At 40.5% G+C, this 20,454-nt stretch overlaps 1 protein-coding gene across 6 annotated transcripts in view; it reads right to left on the reverse strand.

Annotated features, from left to right (window-relative positions):
- Positions 1–20,454, reverse strand: part of NFYC (nuclear transcription factor Y subunit gamma) — a 64,569-nt gene that overhangs the window by 25,496 nt on the left and 18,619 nt on the right. For all 6 annotated transcript variants that reach the window (XM_024125422.3, XM_007108027.4, XM_007108025.4 and 3 more), the window contains one exon: positions 5,573–5,685. In XM_024125422.3, the coding sequence (XP_023981190.1) occupies positions 5,573–5,677 (105 nt within the window). In that variant the 5' untranslated portion in view covers positions 5,678–5,685. The remainder of the gene's footprint in view (positions 1–5,572; positions 5,686–20,454) is intronic.

The raw sequence follows: 20,454 nt of genomic DNA on the forward strand, positions 1-20,454 counted from the left end.
GTCAATGCTCCCCTTGTCATTGGAAACCATGCAACTGACATGAGTAACATTAAACTTCTTCTCCTGATGCTAATCCAAGTGGAAGAACAACTAACACATTTTACTCTTGGGAGTGACATCAGCATGGTAGAAGAGCAGATTCTCTCTCAGAACATTCTCGTGCTCCTGACCACAACCAAAGAACTACACTTAAAAATGCTGCCAACTGAAATTGCCAAATTTCAAGAAGTCTGAATTCACTCAATGAGAGTTCAAAGCCAAAGAAAAGTCAATGGGTCTCAGGCTGCACAAAAGAACATCCACAGTTTCAAATAATGATGAGAAATCTTTTGCAGGCCTACCTAGTCAGGCACTCACTCCGGCAAAGTCAAGATTCTATCCTCTCGAAAGCAGTGATTCTCAACCTTGGCAACATGTTAGAATCACCTGGGGGAGATTTTGAAAAACAAGATGTCTGGGCTTTACCCCAGACTAAGTGAATCAGGAACTCTAGGGAGTGGAGTCCTGGCATCACAGTTTTTGAAAACTACCCTGGTGACTGTAATCCACGGTGAGGGTTAAGGACCACTACTTTAAAGCCTTGTTGCTCCAAGTGAGGTCCCTAGACCAGCAATGGCATCATCTGGGAACTCAAAAGAAATGCAGAATCTCAGGCTCCAATCCAAACCTCCTAAATCAAAATCTGTATTTCAACATGACCCTTATGTTGTTCACATATAGACAATAAATTCTGAGCACTGCTCTAGAGGAAGAGCTCAAACAGCACAGGACCTATTTTTTAACAGTCCACCAACCTTTACCTCCACGTTCTTGTTTAAATGGTTATCTGATTTGACTGTAATGGTGGAAATATCATCTTCCAATCTGGAGGCATTGAAGAATGAAAAGATATAACTGGCGATTAAAAGAAAGTGACCTGGGCTTCCCTGGTGGCTCAGTGGTTGAGAGTCCGCCTGCCGATGCAGGGGACACGGGTTCGTGCCCCGGTCCGGGAAGATCCCACATGCCGCGGAGCGGCTGGGCCCGTGAGCCGTGGCCGCGGAGCCTGTGCTCCGCAACGGGAGAGGCCACAGCAGTGAGAGGCCCACGTACCGCAAATAAACAAACAAAAAAAAAAAAGAAAGTGACCTAAGCATTAAATTACAGCTGACTGAAGGCTAAATGGGATGTACAGAAGGAGCTTAAAGGAGGATTAGATTTTTCTTTAAGATTCAGCATTACTGCCTCCCCACCTGCCCCGCAAAAGACAAAAGTTAGTTTCTTCTTCCCCCCTTTCAAAGACGTCTAGAAGGGTAAAATTCAATGCCAAGAAGTCTATTAATTATTGTTCCCAGAGTTCTGCTAAGCAGGAATACAGTATTTTACACAATCATCCTGGTGTACAATCATTTTGGTATGATTTTTAACCAACTTCAATTCCAGCTGAACACCATCTGGGTTTATGGACAATGCAGAGCTTTCAAGAGTGAGGAGAGCCTGATGGCCAAGCTGAGATGAAAGACAAATTGCTTTTGCAGAACACAGACCAAAACGACTGGGGCCAATGTCTCTAATACATCATGAACTATATCATCTAGCAAACTTCAATTACTTGTTTTTGGAACATCTTTGTCCCAGTCTTAGAGAGACCACACCACCTTATGAGTATTCTCACAAGTTTTACTTACGTTTGGATGGTTTGAACATATGGATTTAAAAAAAAAAATCTGGCAGACACTTTGAGATGTCAACCTAAGAGGAAGCTCTGACGTATCTGAGGAAGTCTGGTTGTAAGTGCTGTTGAGTTCTGGAAAGGCACAGACTAAACACTAAAACATCAGCTACGTTACACAGGCAGAAGTGCAGTCAGAGAAGCAGATGCCTTCTTCGTGTGCCATAGGCAGAGGGAAAATAAAAGTTTTACAAAGGGACTTTATTGGATGGCATTCTCACTCAAACCTGGCACTATGTTGCTTCACGCTAAATCTGAAGTGGAGGAATGTGATTCATTCAAATATTTAACATGCACCTATTATATGCCAAACATCATTCTAAGCATCTGATGTAAGAGATACGATGGTAGCAGTCTAGGAGTCTTTTCTCAGGGGTACACAGGAGGAAAATTTTAGTTAGCCATCAATAGGAGAATGATTAAACAAGACTTTCCTCCTTGATCTTCTTTCTCCTTACTCACAAAACTTGAACTTAAAGTGAATCCCTCAAAGTAACCCACTTTAAAAAAAAATAAATTTATTTACTTATTTATTTATTTTTGGCTGCATTGGGTCTTCGTTGCTGCGCGTGGGCTTTCTCTAGTTGCAGCGAGTGGTGGAGGAGCTACTCTTCATCGTGGTGCATGGGCTTTTCATTGTGGTGGCTTCACTTGTTGCGGAGCATGGGCTCTAAGTGCGCGGGCTTCGGTAGTTGTGGCTTGCAGGCTCCAGAGCGCAGGGTCTAGTTGTGGCGCACAGGCTTAGCTGCTCCGCGGCACGTGGGATCTTCCCAGACCAGGGATCGAACCCATGTCCCCTGCATTGGCAGGTGGGTTCTTAACCACTGCGACACCAGGGAAGTCCCAAATCCATTTTTAACCTCTGAAGGACTAGGTGTCTAGCGACAAAAAGCTGGTCAACACCACGATCTGCTCTGATGTCGATCAAACTTGAAAATTAAACCAAGTAGGATAAAAATCAAAGCCCACATTCCTGTTCACTGCAGCATTATTCACTATAGGCAAGAAATGAAAGCAACCCAAATGCCCACTGACAGATGAATGGATAAACAAAGTGTGGTACGTACACATACACAGGAAATATCATTCAGCCTAAATAAGAAAAGAAATCCTGTCACGTGCTACACCATGGATGAACCTTGAAAACATGCTAAGTGAAATAACCCAGGCACAAAAAGACAAATACTGTATGGGTCCACTTATGTGAGGTACTTAAGAGTGCTCACAGAAACAGAAAGTAGAAATGGTGATTACCAACGGCTGGGGAGAGGGAAAAGTGGGTGGTGGTTGTTTTATGGGTATAAAGTTTCAGTTCTGCAAGATGAAAAAGTCCTGGATATCTGTTTCACAACAATGTAAATACACTACTGAACTGTACATTTTTAAATGGTTAAGATGGTAAATTTCGTTGTGTCGTTTTATCACAATCAAAAAAAAAAAATCAAAAATCAAAGTCCAACAAAATACAGAAAAGCTAGGTGCTGAATTTGAACTTCCAGAGTTTATCTGACCGCTCGCCTGATCCTGGATTTTTTTCTGCGCTCAAGCTGGAGGACAGACTTGCTGCACTGGCCTAGTCCCACCATACCCCAGGAGGGCACTAGTTTTACACCAGGCTGATCCCAGCACTAAAACCTGATAAGCTTAACCATGAGATTATCCCCTCAAAACATGCACAAAATACCCCACTTTTGACTTTATAATTTCATTTTTTTTCCTTCCTTCTGTTTTATATCTAAGATAGTACAGATAACTACCACCTTTAGACTGCAGAAGAGAAAGAATGATTTTTCAGTGGAAACCCACCTGTGAACACAGGCCACTCCGAGAAAGCTCAAGCCAAGTTCAACTGCTGAAAATCCCCCATATAAACAAACATGACCCACAGGTACATTCAGAATATAAATTAGTTTCTCTACCCCTGAAGTCAAGTGGGCATTTATCACAGTAAGTTATTTTGTTTATTTTATTCATTCATTACCTGTTTATAGTCTGTCTCTCCCACCAGAATACATGTTCTGTGAGTGCAATGATTCCGTCTGTCTGGTTCACAATTGGATCCACAGTAACTAGCATAGCCATAGTAGGTGCCTAAGTATTTGTCGAGTGAACAAATAAACTGACTACGTATGTCAGAGGTTAAGGACCAAAACTCTAAGAAATTGCAACATGAGTTCTACATCAAGAAGGAATCCAGTGTTTGCTCTGCCAGGATGCTAATACTGATACCTTCAGGGCAGGAATGACACATCTAACACAGAGAGAGCTCCTTCAGCATTTGCTGAAATGACACCAAATGGAATGTTATTCATTAAGGATATGACACCATACTCTGACTTTTACTGCTTCAGATTCATCACTGTGCCTGACTCAGTAACTATTTAATAAATACTTATCAAATAAATGACTGGTTGTAATTACTACATTGTAAGCTCCTCAAGGGCCAGGGTTTTATTTGATTCTTCTATGTCAGAGGTTCTCAACAGGGGATGATTTCGGCCCCCAGGGAACATTTGCCAATGTCTAGCAAAATTTTTGGTTGTTACAACTGGAAGGGGAGTGCTACTGGCTGGCATCTACTGATTAAAGGCCAGAGATGCTGCTAAACACCGTACAATGCACAGAAGAGCCCCTCAAAACAAAGAATTATCTGGCCCCAAATATCAATAAGGCTGTTAAGAAACCCCAATCTAAGTGTATCTTTTGACACCTGGAAAGAGTGCCTGCTTACAATAGATTTGTTGTTGAATAAACTGCCCAATAGTTTTCACCAGGTCCTAGAAATTTGGAAGGGCCACTAAATCAGGCTTAAGAAATGACCTACAGCTACTGGAGGAAAGTAAGCTCTGCTTTTCTGCATTCTCTAAAACATCTGCCTCACATTAAAGTATCTCCAAGTCAAAGCATCCACTATACATCCACATGCCTAAAGAGAGCCACCAAGATATTAAAAAAATCCTTGTAGTTACCTCACCTAAGGTAAATTATATTTTCATTTTCCTATCCAAAGGTCAGAAATGAACTATATTTTTGTAAATGTGCTTGAGATTAAAAATACTTTAGCCTAAGTTTTGGTTATTTATCTCAAAGCTTTTACACTCTTTAAAAGTTTCTTGGTTGACACTTCCGGGTGGGACCACAGTGAGGCGGCCGGGCAGGGGCTGGCACCTCCCACAGCAACCATGGTGTATACTGGCCTCACCGTGCCTCTCATCGTGATGAGAGTGTTCTGGGGCTTCGTCGGCTTCCTCGTGCCCTGGTTCATCCCTAAGGGTCCCATCCGGGGAGTTATCATCACCATGTTGGTGACCTGTTCCGTCTGCTGCTATTTCTTGTCAAGAAGAGAACTCCTCTAGATGCAAAATCACCTCCATAGCCAGACCACCTTCCTTGACTCGCCCACTTTGGCTGTCAGCTGCCTTACACGTTCCCACCACATTTGAATATCTTATTCTACAATGCAGTATTTTTTCCTGTCACCTTTTTTACACTTTGATGAATGATGTGCCTATTGAATCTAAACTGTGCTGCCTCTATAAAATGTTTATGTACTGTTCGGAGATAGAAAGTGCTGTTCTTCTGAGAAATAACATTTCTCTCTCCTTGGAAACTGTGGATTTGAAGATGGCTCCTGCCTGCTCACAACATGAGAATCAGCGAAGTGTTTAAAAACTGTTACATGACAGTAAGACTCCAGTGGGGCAGTCAGTAGGAGAACATGTCCAGAGGGAAAATCTGTCCCACCAGAATTATACCAAAGTATATTTTCAGGATGAATTTCTTATTTCTGCCCTCCTTTGGAATAAATTATTTTTCTGCTCTCTATGGAAAAAAAAAAAAAAGTTTCTCATTATTCCTTACCACTGTTAAATTCCGGATTTCTTCCATGACACGAGGCCAGAAGGACTGTAGGCTTTGCTGGGCATCACTGCTGCTAGCACCACCAAATCCTCCTTCTGTGGACATTTTGACAACTAAAAACAAACACATACATGAGATACATTAGAAATAATAAAGTCAGACTTTCTGTCCAGGTTATTTATAGCTTTCCTTGTGGATGTTTTCACTAATTCATTCAATTTCTCAGCCTGAGAAGGTATACAGAATTGTGCTGAAGGGGTTTTTCACACCGACTTAAGTCTTAGCAAAAAATAAGGAGGAAAGTTTTCCCTTCTATCCAGCTCATACCGCAGAGACTAACAAGGAGCTCCAAGCAGAAAATCTAAAATTGCTAGAAATCCAAACTCAAATCCTAATGTGAATCAAGGACTTTTAATGTCTTATTTTGTGGAGGGGAAAGAAAAAAAGGCACTTGGTTGCCCTAGTCTGGTCCATACTTTTCAATGCCATTCTCTCCAATGCTTTTCAAGTTCTATGTGGCTTCTCACACTCCATGCCACAGCCTGCAGCACATACATTAAGGGTCCTCAGTGATTAATACTGTACAGAAATGTAAACCCAAAGTCTTAAAAAATAAGAGCCAAGTTTATTCCTTTGTTTTAGACACTGTGGTCCCATTTCTTTGGGGCTACTGATGATTATTATTCTTTCTAATCTCAAGCTAATCTGCCTCAAAGGACACAAAAGCACTGAAGCCTAGGCCAATAATTGAGTGGATGGCACAAAGTCTCCAAACTGAAATCACTTCCCAGTTCTTTCCTTACCTGAACCATACTGTTAGGCACAAAGCCAAACAAAGCACACCACCAACTGGAAGCTTTAAAGATGGTTGAAAAACATTACGAATTAAATTTAGGACAGAGAAAAGAGAGTCAGAACTTGCAGCTGGTCAATTGCTTTGTGATGCGGGAGGGAAGATGAATAAGGATCCCCACATCAGCTATAAATATAGATAACGTTGTAATGTCTTAAAAGATTTACAGGGGGGGAGTAAAAAACTCCAGATGGCTTAAATGCTTATCTGGCAAATACTTACAACGAAGAAACAGTTTAATTAAACACAAAGAGCAAGAAACTTAGTGATGTCCTAAGAATTTCTATTTTGGGAAACTATTTGAAAAGGTTTGACATGCCAGTGACAGGATGCTGGTGGACAGCTATGTAAGTCATTAAGAACTAATTCTGAAGGGCTGAAAGAAAAGCACCAAAGCCCGGTGTCACATGACCAAATTGCTACTTTCCAGGCTTCATGTGGATGCATGCTGGGCACATCATTCTCTACCAGCAGAATGGAATGAAGGCTGATAAATCTAGGTTTATGAGGTGAGGATGTTTGATTCACTCTTAAATGTTTGCCTGGGATTGTCCTAGAGGTCTCTAATTTTTTTTTCCCCCTTTTTCTTCTAAAGGAAATGATGAGAGGAAAGAAATGAAAGGAAAACAAGAGTACAATCTTCAAAGCAGATTTCACTCTGGTGTAATGACATTAGTGGCTGATGATGTAATGGGAAAAGATTTGGAGCCAATTTCTGGTGCTGGAGGCCTACAAGCAGCTCTATACATCAACAGGAACTCTAAGTGCTAGGAAGCAAGACGATCTTGGAGTTTCTGGAGGGAATTAAACTGAAGAATGTTGAATCACGGTTGGAAATGACTAGATAAAATCTTGAGTCCTAAATAACCAAGTAAGATCCTCTCAACTCAGCTCCCATGACATTTTCACTTATCACCATATGCACATGGCCTATACACTATTCTCTTAGATGTATTGAGAACAAAGAAACCAAGGTAATCTACAGAAACTTAATTATTTATTTTTATTAATAAATTCTTACGAGGTACTCATGACAATGATGAGAGTGAGACTCTAACCTTTTTAAATGGGGCAAATAAAATCTTTCTAGAAATGAAAATAATTATCAAAAAACTTTAAAAAGAATGTAACCTTTCATTGTATGGACCCCTGTACATGCCTGATCTTAGCAGAATCTGCCATGAAAACTGCTATGGTCAAAGGAGGAAGATGCACAATTGCCAATGTGATATCTCTGTATAACTTGCTAATGATGAGTAGGTTTAGTTTGAGTGCAAAGTCCTGTGAGATTTGGAAAGTTGGTAACCAGTTTTGATTGTCCTCTGATCTCTTCCCACAAACATTACCAAGGTACACAATTCAAGAAGCATTTTTAAAACCATCTGTGCACAGTCTGCTTTTAAATCTTGAATTGCCCCAACTAAGGATGTGCTGGCTCAATCAGTTCCCAAACATCTGCGCAGTCAATAGATTATGAATGAATTGGCTGGCTCAGAGCCACACACTGTCAGAGTGGAGGTTGGGTACAGAACAGAAGTTAACAAATCTTTCTGGAACTGACAAATGTATTATATGTTAAGTTTTTAACTTGAGAGACCCGTTTGAATTAGAAAATCATAAATGGATAATGGCAAAAAAAATTCAAGTCAGTAATGATGTCCTTTACATTTTACTGCATCACAGAAGTTTAAAACTGGGGGAAAAAAGGCATTAAGAACCACCCAGGCCAGCTCCTCTAAAAGATGCTTACAGCTCTACTTCAAGCTCTGCCCAGCTCCCTCAATACCACCCTAAGGAGTCATTTAGCTTAAACATGAGCTCCTCCCGCTATACTTCTAAGAAACTGGCTCACTGGTAAGGCATTCTTTTCCATCTTTGGACAACTCTCACTGTTCTTTACACTAAGTTGAATTTACAAACAAAGGATCATTTCAGCTTTCGATTTAGAGTTACAACTTTTACGCTTTTTCCATTGAGAAACCTCTTTTCATAAATTCCTGACTCCAAAAATACAAAGGTACTATACTTCCATCAGGGACAGAAGACCCTCTCATGAGGAAAAAGAGAAAATGGTTTGGAGCATGTTTTCTAGCATCTCTGCACAGAGATCATGATCTGTAGCTAATTATCTTAATACCTCCCTGGTGGTCCAGTGATGAAGAATCTGCCTTACAATGAAGAAGATGCAGGTTCAATCCCTGGTCAGGGAACTAAGATCCCACATGCTGCAGGGCAACTAAGCCCGTGCGCCAAAAATACTGAGCTCGCACGCCTCAAATACTGAGCTCGCGCGCCTCAACTAGAGTCTGCGTGCAGCAAACTACAGAGCTCGCGCGCCACAACTGCAGAGCCCACACACCCTGGAGCCTGCGTGCCACAACTAGAGAAGACAAAATCCGCACGCCACAGCTAGAGAGAAGCCCGGGCACCGAGATGAAAGATACCGCATGCTTCAACAAAGATCCTGCGTGCTGCAGCTAAGAGCCGACACAGCCAAAAATAAAATAAAAATAAATAAATAATAAATAAATCTTAAAAAAAAAAATTTCTTGGAAGAACATAAATTGTTACTATAAATTCCTAGAAAGTGAGTATTCTTATTCAAAAGGCTTTCCCCAAAGCAGATCCAGTCTTCACGTGGGGCTTTAAAAATTAGATCAAATCTCACACAACAGATCTTACGAAAACAAGTTGGTGTTCTCAATATTTTCTGACTGTGGCAAAACTTAACATTAAAATAATAAAACCTAATCATAAACAAATTTTGCTCACCAAACACCCAACAAGTTAAAAAATATAAAGTAACCTTAATTTTATCACTTATTTTAATAATTAATACATAAATTGCAACTGAATTGACTTTGCTACAGAAGTAGCCTACTGACAACATCTACAACCCATGGCAAATATGCCAGGTTCATCTTCTAGAGTGATAAGAAAGATATGTATTTAAAAGTAAGAAAGAGATTTATATTCCAGGATCCTTTTTATTCCATGTTAAATTGCTATTGCTATCATGAGATAAAGCTATTTATATATAGTAAGACCAAGCCGCATTAGCTTAGACGACTCTTATGAAAAATGCAAAATAGAATTTCCCAGATTTAGTTCATAATTAATATTAGATTTATTATTCATGTCATTAGATTATAAACACTTGAATAAGACTGCCTGTTTAACTATTTAATAAAGACTTAAGGACCAGATGAAATATTGAATGTTTGTTGCTATAAGAAATCTCAATTCCCATTATCTCTTAATTTTTCTGGTTTTAAAAAGTTTGCTTTCCAAAACTAAAATGGGAAGAATCAAAGTCCACCAAGAAAAGGCCACTTCTGCAATGCTCAAATCAACTGCCATCTCTCCACAAGTGTTCTCTAAATAACCTCAAGTGATCACTCCTTCCTGTAAACCTTCAGAGCCCTTAATCTGTACTTCTTCCTGCCCTCACCACATTACCTTATATGATCATTATTTATGTATTTCTTACCATATTTCCCCTTCTGATTTATAAGCTTGTGGGTAGGACCTGAGTATGATTTATCTCTGGATTCCCTCACAGCACCTAGCTCAAAGCCTGATAAATAATTACTTCTGAATGAAGGAGCAAGAGAGTTGTTGCATATGGCCTTTCTGAGAAAAAAGAGGCCCCTTGGAAAGCCTGGCCCTGAAATAAGACTTATTGAGACTGCAAACTATCCTAGGAGTTTCAGAATAAACGAGGTTCTCTCTGGGCCTTGAAAGTATAAGTAGGACTACAATCAGAAATCCACATGACTTGCCAAAGTGAATTTAAGATAAAAGGGCATGGGACTTCCCTGGTGGTCCAGTGGTTAAGTCTCTGCGCTCCCCATGCAGGGGGCCTGGATTTGATCCCTGGTCGGGGAACCGCATGCCGCAACTAAAGATCCTGCATGCCGCAACTAAGACCCGGCTCAGCCAAATAAATAAATATATATTTTTTAAAAAGATAAAAGGGCATGATAGGAAGGGGACACACACACACACACACACACACACACACACACACACACACAGACACACACACGTACGTCCTGGAAGTTGCAAGGCAGACTGCAAGGCTAGAAACATGGGTGCATACCATTCCCGAGCGTAAACCTTTTGAAAGAATCTTCTCAGAAAGGTGACCAGGATAGATTAGCAAAGTTTGAAAAATTAATGACAATAGGTAAGTAGGAGAAGAAGGGGCAGGGGACACACACACACACACCACACACACACACACAGACACACACACGTGTCCTGGAAGTTGCAAGGCAGACTGCAAGGCTAGAAACATGGGTGCATACCATTCCCGAGCGTAAACCTTTTGAAAGAATCTTCTCAGAAAGGTGACCAGGATAGATTAGCAAAGTTTGAAAAATTAATGACAATAGGTAAGTAGGAGAAGAAGGGGCAGGGGGGAGACCTGTGTTTGGCCACTGCCAGGAGGATAAGGAGAAAATCATGGAGGAAATGGGATGATTCAATCAAATTGGGATGATTCAATCATATCACTCAAGGGTAGACAATTCGTCATTCTAATATCTGGTTATTCTTTATCATTCTTCAAGAAAGAGACCTAAGGAGTTTTCAAAATATCCCAGAAGCAGAGTGCTCCTCCTTTAAGATTCCCTTGGAAGTCTTTCAAGCTCTTTCTTTCGACCAGTTACCATTCTCACCAAATCCTCCCTTAGTATTATGCTAGACATGGAACAGGATGTATCCAAATGACCAACCTCATAAAATACAAAGAAACATAAGGTTTTACTACAATATTCCCTAGTTTCTAAAACTCTGCACCTTTAGGTTTTGGCTATTTCTTGGCATGTACCTCACTCTCTCTACAAAAATCCTTTATATTATAATATGCCTAAACCCACAACACAGCTCTCTGACACAACTAAAACCAAATAGATATTGTTGGGAGATAATACCTAAATCCCTATCAACACAACAACTATTCAAGGAAAAAGGACCACAGAAAGTTCCCCTAAAATGAAGCCCAATCCTTGCCCAATGCTGCTTCCTATTAAAATACTAGAGCTGCCCCATGCCAGGCAGTCAAATTTTACCTAAAAATAATGCTCTCATTATCAAATGCAAGCAAATATCTCTTAGCCCAGTTGTGACTGAAAAACAAATCTAAACACTGGTACCATCTTTCACCTTAATGCACCACCACCCCAATCCAACTTGCAGCCTTTAGGCATTTCAGGCTGAGAATGTCCCCAATCATTCCTATGTGTCTCCAACTTAACATGTATCAAGCATCTCCCTATGTTCAAAGCAAATTAACTTCTTCACTTGCTTTACTGACTTGCATTTTGATCATGTTTTCCTGTCATTAGATGACATGCTTTTAATTTTGCCCAATTAGCAGCACGATCACATGCATTTTATGTTCCAGTACTGCTCAGGTATTTATTGACGTTAGTTCCAGGCTTCTTTATTTGAATTGGTTAAAACTGTTGGGATGTTATATTTCAAATGGGCAATGAGAGATAAAGAAAGAATATTAACGTGAATGAATAAGAAGAAAGGGGGTAAGATTTAAGCTAACTTGTGCTTGTTATTTTAGATATTCTTCCAAACTACAAAGAAAAGTGAAAACTAAATTTGAGAACTAAAATTTCTGAAACAAAACAATTCCACCGGACTTCCCTGGTGGCGCAGTGGTTAAGAATCTGCCTGACAATGCAGGGGACATGGGTTTGATCCCTAGTCCAGGAAGATCCCACATGCTGCAGAGCAACTAAGCCCGTGCGCCAAAACTACTGAGCTTGCGCTCTAGAGCCCATGTGCCACAACTACTGAAGCCCACATGCCTAGAGCCCGTGCTCCACAACAAGAAGCCACCGCAACGAGAAGCCCGCGCACCACAATGAAGAGCAGGCCCCACTCCACGCAACTAGAGCAAGCCCGCATGCAGCAACAAAGACCCAACACAGCCAAAAATAAATAAATAAATTTAAATAGATAAATTTAAAACAAAACAAAACAATTCCACCAACATCAAGCTGGTTCTCATGTTTATATAGATGGACATAAGGACCATTATCAATCACAATGGCTAAAAAGCATTTCAAGCCTTAAGGAGGCATATGCTCTCCACAATAAAACCAACCTTACATTGACAATTTCAGGAGAAAAATAACAATGTTTTGGAAATAAAAAGACCTATGTTTGTGAACTGGCCTGCTGCCTACAAGCTGGTGGCCTTGGGCCAGTCACTTCACTAAGTCATTCCAGAAGCAATGTGTACTGAACACATACTCCAAAGGCCGAAGGGGTGGTCTGGTATGGAAGGCCTACACTTCACTGCTTGAAGATGTAATAAATGAATGAATACAAGGGAAGGCAGAGTGACTAGAGAGAAAAGAGGGTTCAACAATCCTTTTTTTTTTTTTTTTTTTTAACTTTTTGGCTGTGCCACACGGCATGCGGGATCTTAGTTCCCCAACCAGGGATCGAACCTGCACCCCCTGCAGTGGAAGCACTGAGTCTCAACTGCTGGACTGCCAGGGAAGTCCCTCAACAGTCTTTATTTAAGCTCATCTAAAGTTTCTACTGAAGCAAGAAAGCACTAAGGCTAGTGCCAGAAACCTTACTACTTAAATTCTAAACATAACTGGGTACCAGATGGTCATACTTACTGGCAGGTTATTACGCAGTACCCCACTACTCTAAGAATGAATAATGTAGATCCCTTTCCCCAATCCCAAACAATGCCAAGTTCAGTGTTTGAGGGTGTGTCTGTCTCGAGCTCCAAAAGGTTAAGTATGAAGCCCCTTTTCAAACTGCCTACAGGAGAAATCATGCTTTCCAGAAGACTGGGTTTGGAAGTGGCTGCATACTACTCTCCCTAAAGATCTGCCCACAAAGGTACATTTTCAAATTGGCAGCAGAGATACTCTTCCTTCAAAAACAAAACATGTTTCTGTTTGCTGTCTACTACAACACAATCTTTCAAACAAGGGCTAGATCATAATATAGTTATAGCGTATCTGGGAAAAAAAGGAAGGTAGAGTAACTGGTTTAAGCAATGAAACTTAACAGGAAGGTGTGACCAGAACATTGAAAAACCTGTTCCTGTGGAATAGAAATGGTATGTAAACATCTTACTTCACATAGTTTCTTCCTCATGCCTTTACTGATATTCAGCTTACATGACATGTATGTCTATACAATGGCATATATGACAGCAACAAAACACTATCAGTATTTTGTATGATGGAGAAAAAAGGCCAAATATTTTAGTGAAGTATTCTAAAGCAAGGGTCCACAAACTACAGCCCACAGGCCAAATCTGGCGTGCAGCCTGTTTTTGTAAATTCAGTTTTACTGGAAGACTGCAGCCCCCATTCACTTACATTGTCTATGGCTGTTTCCAAGCTACAATAGAAACTGTATGACCCACAAGCTGAAAATATTATCTGGCCCTTTAGAAAAAAAAAAAAAAGGATCTGATAATATAATGATGGGGAAACTGAGTGTCAGAGGTTTGAAAAGCTTGCCCTAGATCACACAGCTGTTACATTGCTTCCTCACCTGTTCAACCTCCATTAGGAGTAAACTAGGCCAACCCTCTCTACCCCACAGAAATATTTGTTAATCTCTCTGACACTCCAACCTAATGAAAGTAAATAAATTCTTGAAGGAAGAATGACAAGTACGTAACTGGGTTTTCAGACCCTGAGCCTCAAAGAGAATTCTAACATGAGCTGGAGAAAGAATAGTGCCTGTAGTCTGAGCTAAAACGTAACCTAAAACAAAGAGCCATTTTGCTTACTGGATCCCCTCTGAGACTCAGAAACTCTAAGAACAATCTTTTGCCCAGCTTCTAGCAGGATCCTGTGTTAATGTATGCCCAGGAGAGGTGAAAAGTGTGATTCTGAAGAACGTTTCAAAGATGCCAACTTAAAAGCTTTAGAGTTTTACCCTCAATTGATCTTCACTCAGCTCAGTGCCAAAGATATCAGTATCATTCCAATTTTACAGATAAGAAAGCCGAGGATTGGGTATCTTACGTCACCTGCTCAAGGTCACAATATAGTAAATGGTGCAGCTGGAAATACAAAAGCTCTAAAATTCTGTTCTTGATTTAGTACAGCTTGTTCATTCTCACTTTTTGTTGCTTTAAGGTATGTGTATATTCAAACCGTCCAGGGAGATGAGCAGTCTCGGCTTGGATCACTGACTCAAATCCTTAACCCAGAAGATCATTTTTATCCACTTGCTCACAAAATCTCTGTGGCAATCACAGAAGATGCTAATGGCACTGCTATCTCCTATCATATAAACATCCTTCTCTTATTTCTCTGTTGTCTCTCTCCTTGCTCCATCACTCTCTTTTCTATTTTATCCTGCCCTCTTGCTTGTCTCTAGGACAGTCAGTAGCACCTATGAATACTCAGCAACAAACAGTGGGGGGCAGTAAAGTACAGGGTAAATACATAAATAAAATGTATTGGACCTGGAGGTTCTTGCTCTCTGGCTACTAACTTGTCACTTAACTTCTTGAGGCCTCTTTCACCTCACAGGGCAGCTGCAGCACACAAATGGGAAAGACACGTCAGAAGGCCTTGAAAAATACCAAGCATCATATAAATGCCAGATGGCATATCAAAATCACTGTTCAGAGCTAGACAAGACATCTACTCCTGGCCTGAATAGTCTCAAACACAGTACCAAGCCCAAAGACAAATCTCCCTCACGTATTGTAACAAGTAACCCAATTTGCTTCTTTCTCTCTCTAATTTAGACTACTTACTTTATTTTTAACATGTGTCCTAAGAGTTCTGCATCAGATGCATGGAAACAAATGCAGTGAGAAATCTTCTTCCATCTCTTTTATAAGCAAGCATAAAATAATTTTTAAAGCCCTTTAAACTATTAAATTTAGAATGAATGTACTAGTTCCAAATAAAGAATTCAAGATGGCAATGACTAGGAATGCTCTTAACTTAAATCCTTGGGAATGTCAATGATCAGTAGCCATGCAGGCTCTCCCTCTAGACAAATCCAAAAATATAAAAATTCTTAGAAACACGTCTCCTTGTACACCTCAGACTTCTGTAAACTAGAAGTATGCGGCTGTTTTGTCTTGCAGAAGGAAGGCAGAGAAGACCTGAAGTCTAGGCAGCATCCTACCCCATCTGGCCCCACCAACCAAGAAGAAGATTCAACAGAACACTGAGCTCTGAAGAGAGCTCTGGCTGCTTCTATCTCCATCCAAGATCTTGGAGTAAAGGGAATATGTTCTGAAAGCAGTAATTTTTGAGACTATCTCATGGATTGAAACCAACTTTTTAAAGTTTTTTGGGACTAGCACTGATAAGAAGCTTGCTCTCAACAGTATGTACAACTATAAGAAATAAATATACCCAGTGACCACTAAACTTTTTTCTCCCCAAGAAACCATTCCTGGCACCCAATAAAATCTATTTCTACAATTATCATATTCACTTTCTTCAGACGTATACTGAATATTATTATTAGTAGGCACATTATTTCTTAAGCCTAAAATTTCCATGCTCCTATTTTCTCCCCAGTTCTTATGTAACTGTCTTTGTTTCTGACACATCCTCAAGGGAAACATGCCTTGCACATAGTGGGGACAGTCAGTAGCACCTATGAATAGGACACATCTACTGAATAAACAAACACAAGCTCCTCAAGAACTACTTCAAGACTCCGAGTATCTTTGACTTTACTCTGGGTTCTTTTCTTTGAAATGTGCATGCGGGGAAATCCCTTCTCAAGTACCTGAGCTCAACTGTGCAATAACCTCTGGTAGTAGTAATACAATGGAAAAGTCAAAAAAGAGTGGGGATGGGGAGAAACCTGTTCTACTTTAGAAAATGTAGCAGAAATGCAAATAATTATCTAATCATAGACTCCACTGGAAAATGGAATATTGTGCTGGTGAGTTAATCCATCTAAATACTGGAGAATTCTCGATTAAAAACCTGGAGGGTGTTATAAGAGTGTCAATAAGAGCCTGGCTGTATTGATTTGGCTGTATGGATTCTGCTGATTCACAGACACACTGAATTCTGCCCTCTGCTTAGTGTCTTTTAGCATTGATTTGAAAGTTAAAAGAAAGCAAGCAAGAAAGGGCATGAGAATAAACAAATCCTCCAAGTCAACCAAACTCTAAATCTCCCACCTCCGTGTATACAGCTGTCAGGAACAGAGAATGTAAAGATCACTCCAAAGAATGCAAAGCAACTGAGATGGTTATGCTAATCCCTTGCGTTTGTACATGCTTTACACTTTGGAAAGTAGCTTTCTTTACATTATCTCATTTGTTTTCCACTACAAACACAACACAGGTATTAATATTCCCATCTGACAGATAAAGATACTTTATCCAGGTAGACTGAGGGACTTGCCTTAGGTTACAGGGCAAGTATATGCCAGAGCCAGAACCACAACCCATATGACCTTATTCTCAGTTTTGTGCTCTTTCACAGCATGTTCTCTTCCCTCTTTAGAATTGATAACTCAGTAGAAGACTAAGAATTTAAGAACCTGTGGATCTTCTCAGCCTGGAACATAAACCCATAAAGCCTTTCAGCTTTAGTTTTCCTGATCATTCTCCTGGACAAAAGTACTCCAGGGACTTCCCTGGCGGCATAGTGGTTAAGCATCTGCCTGCCAATGCAGGGGACACGGGTTTGATCCCTGGTCCGGGAAGATCCCACATGCCGCGGAGCAACTAAGCCCGTGCGCCACAACCACAGAGCCTGTGCTCTAGAGCCTGCGGGCCACAACTGCTGAGCCCACGTGCCACAGCTACTGAAGCCTGCATGCCTAGAGCCCATGCTCCACAAGAGAAGCCACCGCAATGAGAAGCCCGCACACCACAAGGAAGAGCAGCCCCCGCTCACCACAACTAGAGAAAGCCCACACGCAGCAACGAAGACCCAACGCAGCCATAGATAGATAGATAGATAGATAAATAAATAAATAAAGTACTCCAAAATGCCAAGATGTCAGATTCTTACACATTCCGAAGTGGAAAGCTTAAGTTTTTCAAGCTTGTTAAAGCTGCAGTTGCCCACAAGGACTGGGACTTGGGGATATCTGGTCACCAACCAAGAGCAGAGATAAAAAGGTCCAGTAGATCAAGTTCACTCTCTGGGGGCCTGGTGATGAGAAGTCACTCTATCTTTTCACTATAGTTCAGAGGAATAGGCTTAGCCTAGCCCCCCTTACTGGAGCTGTTTTCATAGCTGCACACTTATAGGAGGAATCATCTGGTTAAATTCTATGCAGTGTTTCAAAATTACAGCCTTTGCAACACTGTGAACATGGTGACAATGTTATTCTAATTATGCAGCCATTACTCTTCAGAATCAAAATCCCTGTTCCAACTACCTTACTAGGGATAAAACTAAGATTATAAATCACAGCTAAGAAATACAAAGCAAGTGATTAAGAACACCATGACTCATCTAAAAACATCAATCTCTGTGGTTCAAGATAAGAACTCAAATATAAGAGGTGCCCAATACATACCACAAAGTATAGATTTGCACAGCTAAAGAACACTATAGGCTTCCCTGTGGCGCAGTGGTTAAGAATCTGCCTGCCAATGCAGGGGACACGGGTAGCCCTGGGGAGCCCTGGTCTGGGAAGATCCTACATGCCGCGGAGAAACTAAGCCCGTGTGCCACAACTACTGAACCCACATGCCACAACTACTGAAGCCTGCATGGCTAGAGCCCGCGCTCTGCAACAAGAGAAGCCACCGCAATGGGAAGCCCGCGCACCATAACGAAGAGTAGCCCCCGCTCACTGCAACTAGAGAAAGCCCGCACACAGCAATGAAGACCCAACGAAGAAAGGAAGGAGGAAGGAAGAAAAGAACACTATAGAACACCTAACACAATTCTAACCTCATATCTATTTGGAAATCCTTCAACTAGCTATCTGACCTTAGTGAATTTAGGATTAACACAAGACAATTTCCCAACATACTGGTAGTACTCATACTAGTATATAATCTACTTGCACTATGTTTCGTTCTGAAAAGAGGGTTGTGTTCACCTATGTTGTTTGACAAAAACTTTAAAAAATCACTCCATTAACTGCAAAGTACTATGTTTCATACAAACACATTACCTTGCTTAACTACCTTCAAGGGTAGTTTCATGGGCATTTGGCCAATTAAGTACCAGGAGAGAAATAATAATGGAGTTCAAGATATAAATAACCAAGTAAGATGGCTGGAAATTTACCACTATTTCTCTAGTGAAAAGTTTCTTATTGCCTTTATTTTAGACTGAGGATAATTACAACATACCTAGCCTAGAAATCTGCTAAATCCTACAGATGAGGCTATCCTATTCCTGGTAATTTATTGTGTGTGCTGCTCTTCAGTGTTATCATGACCATGTGGATATAAATTACTTGCTAAGTAAATGTTGCCAAATTCCTACTTGTGTATTTATGGTTGGCTTCATGCAGAATGCTGTCATTTAAGACTTTACAAAGCTAACACCAATAAGATTAAGCCTGATGCAACTCAGGAAAAAAAAGTCTTTGCGTTGGATGGAGATGTGGTTGTATACTTAGAGCTTAAACAAGAAAGCTTGAGGTTATGCATGCACACACACAGACATAAACATATACATAACTAATCTCAAGGAGCTAATGCATAACATTTCAAGGAAATACTTGTACTTCTTCAGAAAAAGTGAAGGCCAGGTCATAGGGCAGTATTTCTAATCTTTTTCATATCAAGGCACACACAGAAAATGTGTTAGTATTAGCTTTCTGAATATTTAACCTATGGGCTGATACTGATATCCTCGCTCAGTTTAACTTGTGACAAGATCGTGTATCACGCACGGTACTCTTTAAGTATTCAGAGGAAAATGTGGGGCTAGTAGCGATACTTTCACTTTGTTATGTTTCCCTAGATAAGGGAAGATATAGATATTCTCTAGTTTTAACTAAATTAACATTCCAAAAAAGAACAAGTGACTTTTCAGAGTAAAGAATACTAACTCATATATGACAGCTGCACACTCAGATAATACGGGTGCACAATCAAAAGAGCTTAGAGAACACTGACCTAAAGGACTCCGCCACGCTCATTTCTAGATGTCTCAACTGCAGGGGCCAAACTTTTTGGCGTTTCCATCATTAACAAGAAGCTATATTCTTCTGGTCCTCTGCCCATCCTCTCCCTTGATTCTCCCATCCATTCTCCAGGTTCAGCTATGATCTTTATGAGCTTAAATTCCAAACATATGTTACCAATTCCGGTATTTCTCCAGAACTCCAGTCCTGCTTGCTAAACATCTCAAACTGGAAAGCGACCCAGAACTCAAACTCCTTTTGTCGAAAATTACATCTATCTTCTTCTTTCCCCAAACCTGCTCCTTCTAACTTTTCTGTTTCCCAGGCTTGAAATCTGAGTCATCCTAGACTCTGTTCAATTCTAATCAACTGCTAAACTTTGTAATAACAGTGTCCATCTCCTGACCTTTCTTCACATTGCCACTATCTCTGTTCAGGTTCTCATCACTTCTATGTAATAATAAAGATGACGGTAATAGCTAATGCTATTCATTTAGGACTGTGTGCCAACTATGGTTCTAAGCCTTTTACACTGTTATCTCTTTTAACCCTCATAATAATCCTAAGGATTGTGAACCTAGTATGTGAACTCAATGCATAATGTTCACTGTTTCTACTGTCCTCTACTCATTTCTACATAATGATGCTTAATAAATCTTATAAAAGCACAGCTCTGATAATGCCACATCAACCTATTACCCAAAATCTCCAATGGTTTCCCATTATCAAGCAGAGACAGTTCAAATTTCTTAGCCTGGCAGTCAAGGCCCTCCAATATCTGACCCCAACTTACTTCTTCAGACTTCTTTCTTTTGCCACTCCTTCCTGTCCCTAACTCATCTACTTATGTTCTAAGCAGACTAGACCATTTACTGCTCTCTTCAGCCCACACTACACTTTCTGAATCATGACCTTCCTCCTTCTGTTCCCCATG

The sequence above is a fragment of the Physeter macrocephalus genome, chromosome 3 (genome assembly GCF_002837175.3).
Source record: "Physeter macrocephalus isolate SW-GA chromosome 3, ASM283717v5, whole genome shotgun sequence".
Classification (NCBI taxonomy): Eukaryota; Metazoa; Chordata; class Mammalia; order Artiodactyla; family Physeteridae; genus Physeter; species Physeter macrocephalus.